The sequence below is a fragment of the Pseudophryne corroboree genome, chromosome 3, assembly GCF_028390025.1.
Source record: "Pseudophryne corroboree isolate aPseCor3 chromosome 3, aPseCor3.hap2, whole genome shotgun sequence".
In the NCBI taxonomy this organism is placed as follows: Eukaryota; Metazoa; Chordata; class Amphibia; order Anura; family Myobatrachidae; genus Pseudophryne; species Pseudophryne corroboree.
The window spans coordinates 709,480,080-709,499,232 of NC_086446.1; the positions used below are offsets into that span (position 1 = coordinate 709,480,080).

Genomic DNA, 19,153 nt, shown 5'->3' on the forward strand with positions numbered 1-19,153 from the left:
GACACCACCAGACGTGTGACTTGTGAATCCACCAACGGAGGTGTTTCCCAATTTTTACTTAACGCTGCAGCGAGGGGATAACGGGCTAGCAGCTTTTTAGACAGAGCAAATTTCTTTCCTGGATTCCTGACGAATGTCAACCAAGCGGTCAGAATGAGGTAAAACTAGTTTAGTAACCTTCTGAAGTTTAGACATATCTGGTTTCTTAGAGGTAGCTGAAGGCTCTTCGTCCTTGAAGAATCAGCCTGATAGCCTCCAAGAGGTCAGGAACATCCACTTGTGTTAGAGATGTCCCATCAGAAGCATCTGCATCAGTGTCTGAAGGGTCAGTGTAAGCGCCATCTTCATCGGATGAGGTATCCGAAACATGTGTGGATTGTGAGGAAGTAATGGCCCGTTTAGATGATCCCTTGGTCTTAGGCGGGGGAGAGTCAGGATTTTGCTTAGCCAGAGACTGATTTAATTGCTGTACTGAGAAGACAGAGTATCTACCCATGGCGGATTAACTGCAATATGTGGCTGTAATGGCACAGGAGGTCCCATAGGGGGCACAAGTCTAGTTACTAGCATAGTCAGTAAATTAGAGAAAGCAGCCCAAGGTGGGTCTTGATTTGCCCCCGTTGCTGCAGGTTGACCAGGGGGTATAGAACCCCCAGTACCTGAACCCTCAGCTGCTATGTTTTCCTCAGAGTAATCCGTGGCATCAGCACTGCATGGTTCAGGATCAGCCATAGATCGACCACCCTGTTTAGCAGACATTATATGTAAGCGTAACCTTAGGGTGTAACAGTACAATATAAGCAGACAAATTACCTGCTAAAAAACCCCTGTATAGTGTGACTACAAGCAGAGCACAAACAGAGGATTTAAGAGGTATATGGCGACTATAACACACAGAGAAAGATACCAAAGTAGTATATCCTGTGAAACACTATATTTATGAGGACCCTGACGCACTTAGCCCCCACAGGGTACAGAATATAGGGATAGCAATATGTGTGGGATACACGAAATAGAGATCACACAGCAGCTATTGGCACACATTCAGTCACATATACAATGCAGAAATTATTACCAACAATAAAACTGCACTGGACTAGCAATACTAAGTACAACTGTACCACTAAGTAAAACTACAGTATATAGGTATATAGATATAACAATGCACAGTAAAGACTGGATGTATATATATCACAGGGTACTTGTACTAAATATCCCTGTAGTAATGCACGTGTTCTTAACTAACACTGTCTAAATGACATGTAGAATACTTAAGTGTAAATGCACAGCGCTGATGATGCAGGTGGCTTTACAGAGGAGACATTGCCCAGCATTCCCAGAAACAGCTCAGCATGTTGTGATGGCGCCAAAAGCTGACAGGGAGTGAGGGAGACAGAGAGATGCAGCTCCAGGGCTGGAGCACTTACTGTAAATGGCGCCCAGGGGCTGGGGGAGGGGCTACAGGTCAGAGCCTTATCCCCTTGCTGGACTTCACCACCGGGTACTGCGAGCCTCAATAAAACAGATTATAGGAGAATCCGACCTGTGCCCCTGCCTGGTGGTCTAGTGGGGTCCCTGTACCAGTGTCCACGCCAGCGTGCGCGGCCCATCTCCTAATGGCCGCTCCGGATCGCAATTTGCAGTGGGTCCCACCTGGGGGACCCTCTTACCTCCTCCCTTGATGCGGCCACGCGATCCCGGAGAGCTGCGGTGAGTGTTTGTGCCTGAGGAGAAAAACCAGAGCCCTCCGCTGCAAGTACCCGGCAACCAGGGCGTGGGAGTATACAGTGCCACCGGGAGATGTGATGGAGCTGCAGCATGAGATGTCAAAATGACATCTAGCACTAGGAGTGCCTATGCTGCAGCCCTTGAAGTCTTCTATCTTCTTATAAAAGCTCTTTTCAGGGCTGCTGGAGCAGCACTGCCTGTTAGTGTCCTGCCTGCAGGGCACCAACTTACAAACTGAGCTCCTGTGCACGGAGGCGGCGCAGTGCATCTTGGGAACAGTCAAAGCTTTTAGTCTGTTGGTGCCTCGGATCAAGATCCAACTCTACACCCCAATGTTATTCCCTGTGGAACCCCAGTGTACCCCGCTGCTTTAACCTTATTTAAAATGCATGTAGCCATATTGTGCCTTATAACCAATGCAGGGAAATGGCACTGATGAGCCCATTTGAATGTATATATCTCTGATTTATCCTTTTCTCCAAGAATGAAACAGCTTTAGTACATAATGGGGGTAAGGTGCAATTAGGGAGATTGATGCACTATTCAGGCAGTCAGAGAGATTGCTACTATTTCAGGGAGTCTCTTGAAGAATGTAAGGGGGCAGGCTTTGTGCTCTGTGGTTTTTGGTTCAGAACACACTTAATGCATCACAGAAAACTCATAACTTACATACTTTATAAAGGGTCACATACTATTTCAAAGTTGCTCATCAAAAATGACAATTGCACCTTAGTTGTTACTATTTTGTCACTAGCCATAGTGTAAAGAAAGCTATTATTTAGAATTGGAGGTAGATTGTGTCCATAAAACATTTAGGTGGTTCTTAATGCAAGGTTGCAGTAGACTAGAGTGTCAAGATACACTGCAGTCATTACGGATTGGCCCATTATGTTGGATATACGCCTCCTTCTACTTAATTATGCTAGAACTGTGATGTTTTGCCATTTGGGATCACCTTCTGGCAGGTTGGGGTCTCTGTGTCTTTCACCAGTTTTTTACATATATTTTCAGTTTTGAATGGTCCTTTCCCATTTATGCTGGTAGACAATGTAAATCTTTTTTTTACAATATTCCATAAAGTTAAGTTTTGTGACTTATGCAGCTTATATTTATTACAGGCTAATTGCTATGGTGATGGGCGATGGGTCACTGGGTGATGTCATCAGAATGGAAGTCCAGATGCCAGTTGTTTATTTTGTGTTGTAACCCTGGTAACAATGTGATCTAAATACAAATATAATTAATTAATTAAATATTAAAGTCTTTTTCCTGTGTGAAGTGTCAGCAAATGCCATCCTGAGATGAACTGTTGGTGAACAGTCTCTTACTGTTTTAAACAAAACGAAGGTGGAAAATTCTACGTCTATACAAGCGCCGTAAAGATGGAACAATAAAAAAATAATATTACGTTCCTTAAGGGTTTTTTTCTAGTAGATCATCTTCTATTCCTTGGTTTTATTATTTTCTTTTGGACAGATGTTTCTCAATCCCTAATAGGTATGTGGAAATTAATTAAACACAAAAAAATACAATGTGTAGTATTGTTTTTACAATATGTATGTCCATTTATACACCATATTTCTCCAAATCCAAAATGGAAGAAGGAGGGTTAGATGTAGAAGCAGGTTTTGGCACAGAAGGCGTAGCCCAACTCACAGGAAAGTCTCCCCGTAAGTATACATAAAGGTATCTTTTGGTCTTCTAAACCCTACATTGTTAGGGTCTCCTGCTCTGTGCTGCCACGTCGTCATGGCAACCGGGAGACAAATGCTAGCGGAGTAACCTGAGCGTAGCTGATACTCCGGTTCGGGTCTTTTGCTGTGCAGTGGTTACAGGCTCTGTGCACGGCAGGGGATCCGGTGCTGTTTTTTGTGCTCACAGTCTGTGAGGTCTGAGTGGGGCGTGGACAGCACCTGCTATATAAACCCTCTTCTCAGGTTAGGCAGATGCTGCTGAATCTTTGTTGGTTAGTCAGTTCCTGAAAGCTAGCTAGTACTGTGTAAACTTTGTATTTGTTTGTTGCTTACTGCAAATAGGCCTTGGGATTTGGTATTACACTCTGCCAATCCAGACCTAGCAGTAAGACTGGAGTCAGTCGTTTAACCTGCTGGGGTTCTTTTGCTACTCTGTGAACCTAGCAAGTTTGCGGCTGTATTCTCAGACTTGCCTGCCAAAATCCTTTCTCACTGTGCAAGGTGTTCAGGTGTCAGTTTAGTGGCAGTAAGCTGAACCAGTGCACTGCAAGTGAGGACTAGGATTGTGGAGACTCTTCTTGTGTCTATTATTCCATCTCTGACCAAGGAGTTTACTGCCACACCCGTTGGTAACCCTTTAGGGTTTTGCTGTTGCCCTTAGCAACAGCATTTCGGGTTCTCTACGTATTAAATCACTACATCTTGCTTCTTTCCATCTGAGCATTCCTAATATTAGGGAGACACCCAGTTTCTTAGCCTTTGGGCTTCTCTGTTCACTTTGTGTTTATTTTGTTACCCTATCACCTTCTGTGTATGTAATGTCATATTCCCCAGTCTGTCTGTGAGTTCATTTGTTTTGCATCCCTCACCGTTCAGACACCAGTACATTCCTGATGGCACTGGTGTGCATAACATATTCAGCAGCCTAATACTCCTGTTGAAATTTTGTGGGAATATGGAGCATACCCCTCAAAATACTTTGCAACAGGTGGTCGATCAGGTGCAGGTCCTGACTCGACAATTTAATGATTTGTCCATTAAAATGCACACCTCGCAGGCCGCTGGCGGAGCTCCCGCAGCAGCAGTACCTTCAGGGGTTAAGGAGCCGAAAGTAAATCTCCCGGATCGTTTTTCTGGAGATCGCTCGCAGTTCTTTTGTTTCAAGGAGAGCTGCAAGCTATATTTCCAGCTTAGGCCTCAGTCTTCTGGGTCGGAGATTCAGCGGGTGGGCATAGTGATTTCCCTGCTACAAGGAGACCCACAGGTCTGGGCATATGGGTTGCAGCCTGACTGTCCGTCGCTTAAAAGTGTTGATGCTTTTTTTTACGGCACTGGGCATGTTGTATGATGACCCTGACAAGACGGCTTCAGCCGAGGCTCAGATTTCGATCCTTAAGCAAGGGCGAAGGCCAGTTGAGGTTTATTGTACGGAGTTTCGGAGGTTGGCCCATGATACCCAGTGGAATGACCCAGCCCTGAGACACCAGTACCGAAGAGGTCTTTCTAACCAGTTAAAAGACCAACTGGTACAATATCCCTTGCCTGATAGCTTGGATCAGCTCATGCAGTTATCCATTCGGGTGGATAGACGGCTGAGAGAGCGCAGGCTTGAAAGGGAGACCGAGGTTTCCCTCTTTCCCAAGGGAACCTCAGACTCTGAGGAATTTTCCGAGGAGCCTATGCAGATTGGGGCTACCCGCCTCTCCTCGCGTGAGAAGACGCGGAGGAGACAGCAGGGGTTATGTTTGTACTGTGGGAATAAAGGTCATGTGGTAGTATCATGCCCAGAAAAGCCGGAAAACTTCAGGGCCTGAGGGTGATGGGAAATATCCTGTCAGGCCAGAAGTCAGAATTTCCCAAGAAGACTTTTATCATTCCGGTGACCTTGAAGATCCTCGGTCAAACTGTCAAGACTGAGGCCTTTGTGGACAGTGGGGCCGACGGGGTTTTTATGGACCGCCAATTCGCCCTGAAACACTCTGTTCCCTTAGTACCCTTGGCATCGGAAATTGAGATTTGTGGGTTAAACGGGGAACCATTATCCCAGGGTAAAATTACCTCTTGCACTAGCCAGATTTCTTTGTCTATTGGAGCCACACACTCTGAAAAATTGTCCTTTTATGTTACCCTGGTTAAGGGCCCACAATCCTCAATTTGACTGGGTCTCTGGGGAGATTCTTAGTTGGGGTACTGATTGTTTCAGGAGTTGCTTGAGCCTTCCAGTCAGGCTTTCGCAGCTAAGTTTGCCAGGATTGCCAGGATGTTATGCAGATTTTGTGGACGTGTTCTCCAAAAGAGTTGCAGAGGTACTACCTCCCCATCGCCCCTATGACTGTGCCATTGATTTGTTGCCGAATGCTAAGCTTCCCAAGAGCAGGTTGTACTCCCTGTCACGTCTTGAGACTCAGGCTATGGCAGAGTACATTCAGGAGAACTTGGCTAAGGGATTTATCAGACCTTCACAGTCTCCAGTTGGGTCGGGGTTTTTCTTCGTGGGTAAAAAGGACGGTTCGTTGCGACCCTGCATCGACTTCAGGGAATTGAACCGTATCACGATTAAAAACTCATACCCACTGCCTCTCATTTCGGTCTTGTTTGACCAGCTTCGTACTGCCACCATTTTTTCTAAGATTGACCTACGCGGTGCGTACAATCTAATCCGAATAAGAGAGGGGGATGAATGGAAGACTGCCTTTAATACCCACTCAGGGCATTATGAATATTTGGTGATGCCTTTTGGGCTCTGTAATGCCCCGGCAGTCTTCCAGGACTTCATGAACGATGTGCTCAGGGAATATTTGGATAGATTCTTAGTTGTATACTTAGATGACATCCTAATCTTCTCCCATTCCCTGGAGGAACATCGGAAGCATGTACGCTTAGTCCTCCAGAAACTCAGAGACCACCGGCTTGGGGCGAAGCTGGAGAAGTGCGAATTTGAAGTTCAGCAAATCGCATTTCTAGGATATATTATCTCCCCAGAAGGTTTCCAAATGGAGGGTTCCAAGGTACAGGCAGTCCTGGATTGGGTGCAGCCCACTAGTTTGAAGGCGCTTCAGCATTTTCTGGGCTTTGCGAATTTTTATAGACGATTTATCGCTGGATTTTCGTCTATAGTGGCGCCCTTGGTGGCACTCACTAAGAAAGGGGTGGATGTTGCTCACTGGTCTTGTGAGGCCAAAGCGGCTTTTGCCCGTCTCAAAAGGGCATTTGTCTCGGCCAAGGTGCTGCGACACCCAGATCCAGAGCGTCCTTTTGTGGTGGAGGTGGATGCCTCTGAGATGGGTATTGGGGCAGTGCTCTCTCAGATGGGGGTGTCTGATAATCGCCTTCATCCCTGTGCTTACTTTTCCCGTAAATTTTCGCCTGCCGAGATGAATTATGATGTGGGTAACCGGGAATTGTTGGCTATTAAGGATGCACTCGAGGAGTGGAGACACTGGCTTGAGGGGGCTAAGTTTGTGGTCTCAATTCTCACCGACCATAAGAATTTGGCATATTTAGAGTCAGCGAAGCGCCTCAATGCCAGGCAGGCACGATGTGCTTTGTTTTTTGCTCGCTTTAATTTTTTGATAACATATCGCCCTGGGTCAAAAAACATCAAGGCTGATGCGCTCTCGCGGAGTTTTGCTCCAATCCAGGAGACCACCGAGGAGCCATTGCCCATTGTGTCCCCATCATGTATTAAAGTGGGCATTACCCAGGACCTCTTGTCATTAGTCCTTAGAGCACAGGAGCAGGCTCCTCCAGACCTTCCGGTAGGTCTTTTGTTTGTGCCTCCTAGGTTAAGACAGCGAGTGTTCCTGGAATTCCATGCCAAGAAGTCGGCAGGTCACCCGGGTATTGCCAGAACTCGGGAGTTGCTATCTAGGGCGGTGTGGTGGCCCTCGGTGGCTAGGGATGTGGATCAGTGGGTTCGGGCATGTGACATCTGTGCCCGAAATAAGACTCCTAGAGGGGTTCCTGTTGGCCCATTACATCCACTCTCTATTCCATCTAAGCCATGGACCCACATTTCAATGGATTTTGTGGTGGACTTGCCCAAATCCTCGGGGATGACAGCCATCTGGGTTGTCGTTGACAGGTTTTCGAAGATGGCGCACTTCGTTCCATTGGTTGGGCTGCCATCGGCCAGACGCCTGTCTGAATTATTTATGCTGCATGTTGTGCGCCTCCACGGGTTGCCACTTGATGTGGTCTCTGACCGCGGATCCCAGTTTGTGGCCAAATTCTGGAGGGCATTTTGTTCCGATCTCCAGATTTCTGTCAGCTTGTCGTCAGGCTACCATCCGCAGTCTAATGGGCAGACTGAAAGGGTGAACCAGTCCTTGGAGCAGTTCCTCAGGTGTTATGTCTCCAAGTGTCAGACTGACTGGGTTGCTCATCTGTCCATGGCGGAGTTTGCCTATAACAACGCGGCTCACTCTGCTACAGGGATCTCTCCCTTCCTTTGTGTGTATGGGCATCATCCTAAGGCCAATTCTTTTGACCCCCTGGACTCCACGCCTGGTGGTTCCTCTGTGGTTTCGGTCCTTAGAGGTATTTGGAGGAAAGTGAAGAAAGCCCTTGTGTCTGTGTCATTAGTGACCAAAAGGGTTTTTGATAAGCGGAAAAGACCCTGCAGCTTCAAATTAGGGGACTTCGTCTGGTTGTCTACCAAGAATTTGAAGTTGAGACAGCCATCTCATAAGTTAGGCCCCCGGTTCATCGGTCCTTATAAGATCACTAGGGTTATCAATCCGGTGGCATTTCAGTTAGATCTACCCCGTTCTTTGGGTATCAATAAAACATTTAATTGTTCCCTTTTAAAACGGGCGATTAGTAATCCTTCTTCCAGTGGAAGACCTTCCCCTCTTCTGATACGTGGCCAGAGGGAGTTTGTTGTTGAAAGGATTCTTGATTCCAAGATGGTTCGGGGTCGGCTGTCATTTTTGGTGCACTGGAAGGGGTATGGCCCGGAGGAGCGGTCGTGGGTGCGCAGTTGTGATCTTCATGCCCCCAGACTGTTACGCTCTTTCTTCTCGCAGTTCCCCGATAAACCCGGTGGTAGGGGTTCTTTGACCCCTAGTCAGAGGGGGGGTACTGTTAGGGTCTCCTGCTCTGTGCTGCCACGTCGTCATGGCAACCGGGAGACAATTGCTAGCGGAGTAACCTGAGCGTAGCTGATACTCCGGTTCGGGTCTTTTGCTGTGCAGTGGTTACAGGCTCTGTGCACGGCAGGGGATCCGGTGCTGGTTTTTGTGCTCACAGTCTCTGAGGTCTGAGTGGGGTGTGGACAGCACCTGCTATATAAACCCTCTTCTCAGGTTAGGCAGATGCTGCTGAATCTTTGTTGGTTAGTCAGTTCCTGAAAGCTAGCTAGTACTGTGTAAACTTTGTATTTGTTTGTTGCTTACTGCAAATAGGCCTTGGGATTTGGTATTACACTCTGCCAATCCAGACCTAGCAGTAAGACTGGAGTCAGTCGTTTAACCTGCTGGGGTTCTTTTGCTACTCTGTGAACCTAGCAAGTTTGCGGCTGTATTCTCAGACTTGCCTGCCAAAATCCTTTCTCACTGTGCAAGGTGTTCAGGTGTCAGTTTAGTGGCAGTAAGCTGAACCAGTGCACTGCAAGTGAGGACTAGGATTGTGGAGACTCTCCTTGTGTCTATTATTCCATCTCTGACCAAGGAGTTTACTGCCACACCCGTTGGTAACCCTTTAGGGTTTTGCTGTTGCCCTTAGCAACAGCATTTCGGGTTCTCTACGTATTAAATCACTACATCTTGCTTCTTTCCATCTGAGCATTCCTAATATTAGGGAGACATCCAGTTTCTTAGCCTTTGGGCTTCTCTGTTCACTTTGTGTTTATTTTGTTACCCTATCACCTTCTGTGTATGTAATGTCATATTCCCCAGTCTGTCTGTGAGTTCATTTGTTTTGCATCCCTCACCATTCAGACACCAGTACATTCCTGCTGGCACTGGTGTGCATAACACACATGTAACCTTCACCAAGATGGAATGAATGGTGCGTACCCAACTCACTTTTGACACAAATAGATTAAGAAGATAAAGGTATCTTTTCCTTATGTATTGGTTCAATATTATGCGTACCACACTCACGGGTTAAAATCATAGAGGGACTCTTATCTAACCCTCCTTCTTCTATTTTGGAGTTGGAGAAATATGGTGTTTAAATGGACATACATATTGTAAAAACAATACTACACATTGTATTTTTTGGTGTTTAATTTATTTCCACATACCTATTGGGGATTGAGAAACATCTGTCCGAAAGAAAATAATAAAACCAAGGAACAGAAGAATATCTACTAGAAAAAAAACCTTAAGGAATGTAATATTTTGTATTGTTCCATCTTTACGGCGCTTGTATAGACGTAGAATTCTCCACCTTCTTTTTGTTTACATTTCTGTGTTGGGTGTGGTGACACCTTGGGGAATTTGGCCTGTGAAAGCTGCCTTGCGCACATTTCAAAGTCCAATAACCTTTTTTCCAGTCTCTTACTGCTTGTTCACAAGTGATTTTGATACAATATTGGGGCATTAAGGAAAGAGCACAACATGTTAAAAGGACCATGGAAATATTACATGCGTGATAATTCCTGATCCTCATGAACAAATGTTTCTGCTTTTCATTAGGACTAAAGGTCATGGTAAAATGTGGTAGAAACGTACATGTCTAATTTTCTAGAGCAGTGGTTCCCAAACTTGGGGGTAGATGTATTAAGTCTGGAGAAGTGATAAAGTGGAAGGTAATAAACGCACCAGCCAGTCAGCTTCAAACTGACATTTTTCAAACCCAGCCTGTAACTTGACAGTTAGAAACTGAGGGGCAGATTTATTAAGCTTGGTGAAGTGATATAGTGGAAGGTGATAAAGCACCAGCCACTCAGCTCCTAACTGTCATTTTTCAAACCCAGCCTGTGACATGGTAGTTAAGATCTGATTAGCTGGTCCTTTATCACCTTCCACTTTATCACTTCACCGAGCTTAATAAATCTGCCCCTGAGGGGCAGATTTATTAAGCCTGGTGAAGTGATAAAGTGGAAGGTGATAAAGCACCAGCCAATCATCTCCTAACTGTCATTTTTCAAACCCAGCCTGTGACATGGTAGTTAGGATCTGATTGGCTGGTCCTTTATCACCTTCCAATTTATCACTTCACCGAGCTTAATAAATCTGCCCCTGATTGGCTTGTACCTTCTACGTTATTACTTCTCCAGGCTTAATACATCTCCCTCTTGGTCCTGTAAGGAGCACTAACAGTTCATGTTTTCCAGGACACCTTTGGATTTTTAAAATGTGACAGTCGGTGATACACAGTGTTCCTGCCAAGTGAACTGGAAACCGTGACCTTTTAGTGCTCCTTGAGGACCGAGTTTGGAAATCATTTTTTTCATGTAAAACTTTGCTGCCTAAATGAATATCAACATATGCATGTACCAGGATTTGTTGTATTGAATTCCATCCTGTACGCAGATTGAGAACATTCTTGAAATTTCCTTAAATAAACCTTAATGTTAGGGCTCCAGTGTCATACAGAAGGAGATTACAGTTACCTGTTGGCATTGCATGATTATTGCCTGTACACTTGTTTGTTTTACTAATCTCTATTATACCTATATAATATATACAACTAATCCTTGGCCGATATACATCCTCTCACCTTGTTTGCTTGGATGAGGAAGCAGTCTATAAAGTCTCGTGGGGAGTCTGGATTCAGGGTGTTCCTGTGAGAATTCATTTGCTCCTTAATGAAACATTTTAAACGTTCACAATCTTCAAAAATCTTCTGATGAGGGCCAGGCAAATACTTCATTATCCCCTCAAAGGAAGCATATGCCTGTGAAAGTGAAATATGTTAGTATTTAAACACTCATCCAGAATTTTACTTACAATTACCACTTTTGTTGGTTGTACAACTACTACTGTACATTTTGTTCTCAGTGCTGTAATAGGTGTTGTGAATGGTGAAATCATGATGCAGAAGACCATAAATAAATGAATTTTTTAAAAAATTAGCAAAAAATTCAGTTCACAATTTAACTTTATTTAACCTTTGGTAGACGAGTGGCTGATTGAATTGGTTATCTCTTCTGTGAATTCTTATTCCTTGCCTACATGAGAAGAGAGGTCAGTCCTATGTATTTAGCTGCTAGATGGGAGTAGCAAATAGCACTTTACAACATGGATCCAGTGCCATTTCTAGTGGCGGGCAAGCCATGCGATCGTACAAAGTACCCGCCGCAGCACTTTGTGGCTCCTATTTTGTCCCTCTCCTCTCTCTTCCATAGTACTTTGCTCAGGCCTGCAAGGGCCTATACACCCTTGGCAATGAGCATTACCCTTGGCAATGAGCATGGATTCCAGAGCATGAAACCCCAGGCAATGAGCATGACCCCTAGCAACAAGCATGACATACAGCGCATGAAACCCCTGGCAATGAGCAGGTAAAAGTAATTAGAAGCTTTACTGTAGGGCATAATGTATTACCAGGGATGTGCAGTCAGGGGAGGCAGTGCCTCCCCTGTGATTAATTATTAAAATCATACAAAGAAGATACTTATGACACATAGTCTGTGTCATAAGTATCTTCTTTATTTAATTGTAATAATTTGATGCTTTTAAATGCGTTTGGGAGGCACTGTTAATGGGAACGGGGCAGAGCGGGGGGCGGGGCCAAGCACTGGGCTGTAAAAGCCCATGAAAAAAGATGAGGAAAGCGGCACTTCAACAAGTGCCTCGCTGACAGGGACACCCAGGGCCGGCAAGAGAAATCTTGGGGCCCGGTACACCAATTTCTCCGGGGCCCCCCACCCTGCATTGACTCCCCCCACCCCCTTATAAAGCACAAAGTCGCTGTAAAAAAAAAATATATATATACACACACACACACACATATATATATATATATATATGGTCCTTGTATGGGCGGCATACAAGGACCATATACACAGATGCAGATCTGAGGGGAGGGCACCGGAGCAAGGTGAACGGAAATCCGGAGTGCCAGGGACATTTTTTGCATATACACACATTTATATAGAATAATATGGCAGTACCTTGACATACTATACAGTATGACAGGCTGTGAGGGTGCCATCCAGGCACGTAGGGAGCAGGGTTGGACAGAGGTAGTGCTGCGGGCAGCTGCTATAAGGAGCCCTGACTCACACAGTCAGTGTAGCCTGTGTTTGCTGCTCTGCTGCCCGGCTCTTCAGCGGCAGCGGCAGCAGATCGTCAGACAGGGACGGGGCGGCAGAGAGGCATGCCGCAAGCATAATGAAGGCAACAAAGCGAAGACCAACCAGACCAAGCAAGTGATGGGGCCCCCCTGAAGCTCGGGCCCGGGTGGGTTGTCCCCTTTGAACCCCCCTGTCGCCGGGCCTGGGGACACCACCCCCATGTCAGCGAGGCATCTTTGATTGGACAGCGGATCCAGTGCTGGATCCGCGGTCCAATCACCCACGCGACGCTGGGGGCGGAAGAGGTGGTGGGACCCGGTGGCTGTGACTGGTGTTGGAGCAACCGGCCTGAAGCAGGAGTGAGGGGTGAGTTCTCTATTTCTCTTGTCTCAAAATGTCACGCAGCTAAGTCCCCGCAGTGCTCACCTCTCCACATGGCCCTCCGCCTCCAGATCCTGGATCTGCAGCCTCCGCTGCCGCCTGTTGCCCCGATTCTGTGGCGCTCAGACTTATGTTGCCAGGCGTCCCATTACTAAGCAACGGGCCGGGCGCTCCGCTGTGAGTGAGCGAGCCGGGCGTGTTCCTGGTAAAGGGCAGCCCCACATCCTGATTTCTCTCTCTTTCGTCCCCCCCCCCCCCTCTGTAAGTATTTATTTTCATTTGTACAGGTGCCGGGTCCCCCTATTGCAGGGATGGGGAACCTTCGGCCCTCCAGCTGCTGTTGAACTACACATCCCAGCATGCCTTGCAACAGTTTTAGCATGGCCAAATAGCAAAACTGTAGCAAGGCATGCTGGTATGTGTAGTTCAACAACAGCTGGAGGACCGAAGGTTCCCCATCCCTGCCCTATTGGATTCTACTGGACAAGTGGACGTGACCGGCGTGGGATGTAGGTAAGTATGTGTGAGTGTGTAAGTGTGTTCTAATAAATTTTTACTTTCCTGGTGTGTGTTGTGTTTTTATTTGGGTATTTTTGTTGTTGTAGAACTACAGGTACCAGTGGGCCCATTATTTCCCTGCATGCTGGTACTTGAGGTTCTCCAAGTACCAGCATGCGGAGGAGGCTTGCTGGGCCTTGTAGTTTCACAACAAAAAACAATATTCTTTTTTTAACACTCTTATGGCTATCAGCCCGGCACCCACTGCCCAGGGGTGCTGGGGACAGCCTCGGGCTTCACACCTGGCCCTTGGGTGCCTGGAGGGGGGACCCCTTGATTTAAGATGTCCCCACTCCTACAGGGAACCCCGGCCAGGAGTGACTAGTTAGGGGGGTAATGCCACGGCCGCAGGGACCTATATAAATGTGTCCCCCGGCTGTGGCATTATGTCCCTGGCTAGTGGAGCCCGGTGCTGGTTTTAAAAATATGGGGGACCCCTATATCTTTTGTCCCCTGTATTTTTGGAACCAGGACTGGACTAAGAGCCTGGTGCTGGTTGTCTAAATATGGGGAACCCCTGTCCAATTTTTCCCCAGTATTTAAACAACCAGAACCAGCTCAAAGAGCCCGAGCTGGTTATACTTAGGATGGGGTACCTCGCGCATTTTTTTTTTACATTTTTTAACCCATTCAGACCCTTTTCCATTAAGTTAATGGAAGCCCTGGACAACAAAATTGCATTTATGTCCTCCTCCCACTCCCTTCCCAGTCCCAAACACTAATTTTTTTTTCTATAAAAATGTACAATATATCACAAGTATGATGAGCAGGCAGGTGGCGGGCATTGGCGGCATCGGAGTGAGATGCAAATTAGTGGCAGAGGGCTGGGTCAGTTGATGGTGGGCAAGTGTGTAAGCCATTGGCGGTGGCAGCGGGCATCGACTCAGGGGCAGTAGTGCACATTTGATCGGCGGTGGTAGGGGTCATCGGCAGAGTCGGTGGACATTATGGCTGTAGTGCCTCACCAGCCACTGACCTCACCGCACGCCATTGTGTATTATGGGCATTGCGGTGTATGGCATAATATTGTGCAGGGGGCATCATTTGGTGCAAGAGGCATTACTGCACTGTGTGGGGCTTAATATGGTGGAATGTTTTTTTTTCCCCTGTAGTGGCCGAGGTCTATTGTTGCAGGGTCAAAAAGTGGGATGTAAGGTAGTCTTTTACTGCAAAGTCCCACATATTTTAGTGAGGCTATGATCAGTTTAGCAAGGCCATGCCCTCTCACCGCACCTTCGTTGCGCACAATATATACCTTTTTATGTCTATGAGTGGCTGCATTTTTGAATGTCTACGAGGGTGAGTGCATTTTTTTAATACTTGCACTGGGAGCCAAATTGTCCAGAAACAGCTCTGCATGGATCATAAATGCAGAGAATCCTTTTGTTTGGGGACTGTAGAGTCTCACATGTCCAAGGAAGACCCCCCCCCCCCCCCCCAATGTGGAAAGAATGAAAGGTCACAATTTATAAGGTTTCCACGAGTAGGTATCATGAGTGGTAAAATATTATATTTACGAATCATATCTTCACATAGTTTAGAATAAAGTTCCCGGTAGGCATCAGGCTGTTCGTTTGGGCTAATCTCGAGAACCACTGGATGGATTTTGATGTGGTTTTCACAATTCTACAGAGCATTTGTCCAGGCATATGTAACAGTGATCTATGACAACAGGGAGATGACCAGTGACGATATTAATGAAGAAAGTCCATCCTATACTGTCTGTGATAATAGCCTACTAGACCCAGAAAAGAGAGTTGTGACTTACATTTTGGTTTAGGCAGAGCCGGCCATATGCATAGGCAAACTAGGCAATTGCCTAGGGCATTTGATATGCCTAGGGGCATCATCAGCTTCTGCTGATTAAAATGATATGCAGCATGCCTATATTCTGTATGTAGCATTTCATATGCAGATACAGCCACAATCTTACACAGTATATAGGCATGCTGCATATCAATTTAATCAGCAGAAGCTGCTTATGCATCCTAGCCACATAGCAATGCAAATAAGATGCATTTTTATTAAAAAAAGGTGCCCGACTTTAGCATTGATGCAAGATTTGTGAGGACACATCTGTATCCAAGCAGAGGCAGAGGTCACAGTGTTAGTGGAAGTGTGAGTGCTGTGTGCATGTGAGTGGGTTGGTTGTGCAGTAGCGTTTGGAATATGTGTAAGGAGCATTATGTGTGTCATGTAAAAATGCATTTATAATGTGCAACATATGTGTAAAGGGCCACTATGTGTGTCATTATGTGTATAAGGGTATTAATAATGTGCGGCATATGTGTAACAGGGTACTACTGTATGTGTGTCATTATGTTGATAGGGGCACTAATAATGTGCAGCAAATGTGTAGGGGGCACTATGTGTGTCATTATGTGTATAAGGGCATTAATAATGTGCGGCATATGTGTAAGGGACATTATGTGTAAAAGGGCATTAATAAAGGTTGTCATAATGTGTAAGGTGCGTTATGTTTATAAGGACATTAATGTGTCTCATATGTGTAAGGGACATTACTGTGTGGAATTGTATATAAATGCATTAGTAATGTGTGGCATTATGTGTATAAGGTGCTCTACTATGTGGCGTTGCATATAGAAAGGGCACTACTGTGTCGTCTAATGTGAATAAAGAGCAATAAGGTGTGGTGTAATGTGAATAAGCAGCAATTCAGTGTGATGTAATGTGAATAAGGTGCTCTACTGTGAGGAGTAACATTTATAAGGTAAAGCAATACTACTGTGGGATGTAATATGAATTATGGACACTATCGCAAGATAAAATGTGAATAAAGTTGCAGTACTGTGTGGCGTAATTGGAATTGGGGTTACTATTGTGTGGCCATGCCCCTTCCCAGCAAGAAGATGCCCCTTTTTGGGCTGTGCGTCAAATGTGCAAACTGTTCCTATTTAAATATAGGGGGTAACAAGGACTGCTATGGGTGAGGGGTGATGGTGCTGGGAAAGAGGTGCAAGGTCAGAGGCAGAACCAGCGGTGGTGCTAGGGGGCACCAGCCAAAATCTTGCCTAGGGCATCATATTGGTTAGGGCCGGCTCTGGGTTTAGGCCACGTGAGCACTTCTTCTGCTTCTTTAGATTGAGTCTTAACTTACCCTCTGCCTACAATATAACCCAAATACTTTGTCTTCACCATTCCAATGGCAGTCTTCTTCGGGCTAGCAGTCAGAGCTAACAATTACAATATCATCTAAATATGCTGTAGCATATTCTATATGAGGCTGGAGCAACTTGTTCATAGCTCTTTTGAAAGTTGAAGGGGCTCCATGTAACCTAAAGAACAGTACTGAAAGAGACCTTCTGAAGTAGAAATGGCTGTCTTGGCCTTTGCAGCTTCAGTCAAAAGAATTTGCCAGTACCCTTCTGTTAAGTCAAGAGTAGCGAGATACTAACTTTTTGCTAAATTTTCTACTGATTTGTCAACTCAGGGCATAGGGTAGGAGTCAAAACTGAGACATATTATTTAATTTTCAGAAATCATTATAGAATCTTAAGGCTCCTGAAGAATTAGTCACTAAAACAATGGGATTATTCCATTCACTGTTTGACTCCTTTATGACCCCTAGATACATCCTGGTACTGTGCTACTGATTCTACCACTACATGTTTCTGGCTTCGAATTAAGGTGACTTCCATAGGAACCTGACAATCTGTGGTTTTCATGGCCACCAAAGAGGGTTCACTGGTATTTTCTTTCCAGCGTTTTAGTAAATTCACATGGTAGATTTGGATTTGGACTTCCTTCCTTCTACCCTCTTGCCAAACCTTATATTTAACAGGTTTCACCACTTCTATGATCTCATATGGGCCTTGCCACTGGGCATACATTTTACTTTCAGTGGTGGGCACGAGAGCCAGCACCTTATCTCCAGTTTAAAATACTGGTTAACTGCAGTAACGTCTTAACTAAGTTTTTGACGATGTTGAGCCCTGTTCATGTGCTCGTTCATAAATGGCTCAATTTGCTTTAAACATTCATACAGTTGGGCCAAAAACTGAATGATGTTAGGCTTTTGTGAAGACTGTTGCTCCAACCCTTCTTTTACCAGATCTAAAATTCCCCTGGGTTGTCTACCAAAGAGATGTTCGAAGGGGCTAAAACCTGTAGAGGTTTGGGTTACCTCTTGACCTGCAAACATCAGATAGGGTAGGAGCAGGGCCCACTCATGCTTCTCCTGAGACACCACCCTTTTTAACATTTGCTTAAAGGTTCAGTTAAAGCATTCAACTAGGCCATCTGCCTATGGGTGGTAAACTGAAGTAGTAAATCGATCCACCCCTAACAGATTACAAAGATCTTTCATTAATTTTGGGATGAAAGGGGTACCCTGGTCTATCAGAACCTCTTTTGGTATCCCCAACCAGGACCATAGAATTAGCAATTCCCAGGCAAAACTACTAAACTTCATATTACGTAGTGGTATGGCCTCTGGGTATCTGGTGGCATAGTGAACCACTACTAATATATATTGATGCCCATGAGCAGATCTCTTCACTGGCCCTATCAAATCCATACCAATTTGCTCAAAAAGCAAGGAGGTGATAGGCAGGGGAACCAAGTGTGCCCTAAATTCTGGCCGGGGTTCTGTCTTAGACACTTACCACTTTTGACAATATTTCTTTACTGCCGCATAAATGCTTGGCCAAAAAAACCTTAACTGTATATGCTGGAGAGTTTTCTTTTCCCCTAAATGTCCCCCTCACAGATGAGCGTGAGACACCCTCATTACCATCTGCTTGTGTATTCGGGGAATCAAAAACTGGTCTACCCTTTTACCCTGCAAACAAGCAATACAGTGCAATAAATCATTTTTAATACAAATTATGGTATTATGGTATACCTTCTGGTGGTAAAGCAGTCATTACCTTACCATTTACCTATACAACACTTTCAAAGGCATTCACCAAATTTCCATCATTCTGTTGCTGCACTGGCTCCGGGCACCCCTGAACTCTGCTCTGGCCCTCCATTGTCACGGGCCCATGTTGCTGTGGATCAGGTGATTGCAAATCCTCTAACCACAAGCATCGGTTAGTCACATGATTCCGCTGTCCAATGGATTACCAGCAAAGGGGATAAAAGGGCTAGACAGAGTTCTAGCAAATCGCACAGAACTACATCACTATCTCAGCTGCATTCAGGATCACACTGCAGTTTTCAGCTCTTGTTCCTGTAGTCCTGTTTATTCCCAGCATTCCAAGATACCAGCAGTATTACCAGCACTGTGATCCAGCTCAGAGTATTTCACCTGCACTAAGGGGGTAATTCAGACCTGATCGCTAGGCTGTGTTTTCGTATAGCCTGCAATCAGGTATAAACTGTGCATGTGAATGCACCGCAATGCGCAGGTGCATCGCAATGGTACAAAGCGGATCGCCGCTCAGCAATGGGTTTGTGCGAAGTTCCAGTTGTCTCACTGGTTCCAGTTCGGTTCAAGTTAATTCTTTCTCATGCTTTCATCTGTTCAAGTTATTTACCAAGTACACACTTTGTTCAAACCAAGACTGTTCCAAGTTTAACCCAATTTCAGTTCTGACAGCTTAGTCTGGGCCCATGAATTCAAGTGAAGATCAGAGTGTTA

At 45.5% G+C, this 19,153-nt stretch overlaps 1 protein-coding gene across 1 annotated transcript in view; it reads right to left on the minus strand.

Annotated features, from left to right (window-relative positions):
- LOC135056666 (cytochrome P450 2G1-like) overlaps positions 1-19,153 on the minus strand; it is a 161,897-nt gene that overhangs the window by 78,444 nt on the left and 64,300 nt on the right. Inside the window, exon 5 of the mRNA XM_063962109.1 lies at positions 11,091-11,267. Within this exon, the coding sequence (XP_063818179.1) occupies positions 11,091-11,267 (177 nt within the window). The remainder of the gene's footprint in view (positions 1-11,090; positions 11,268-19,153) is intronic.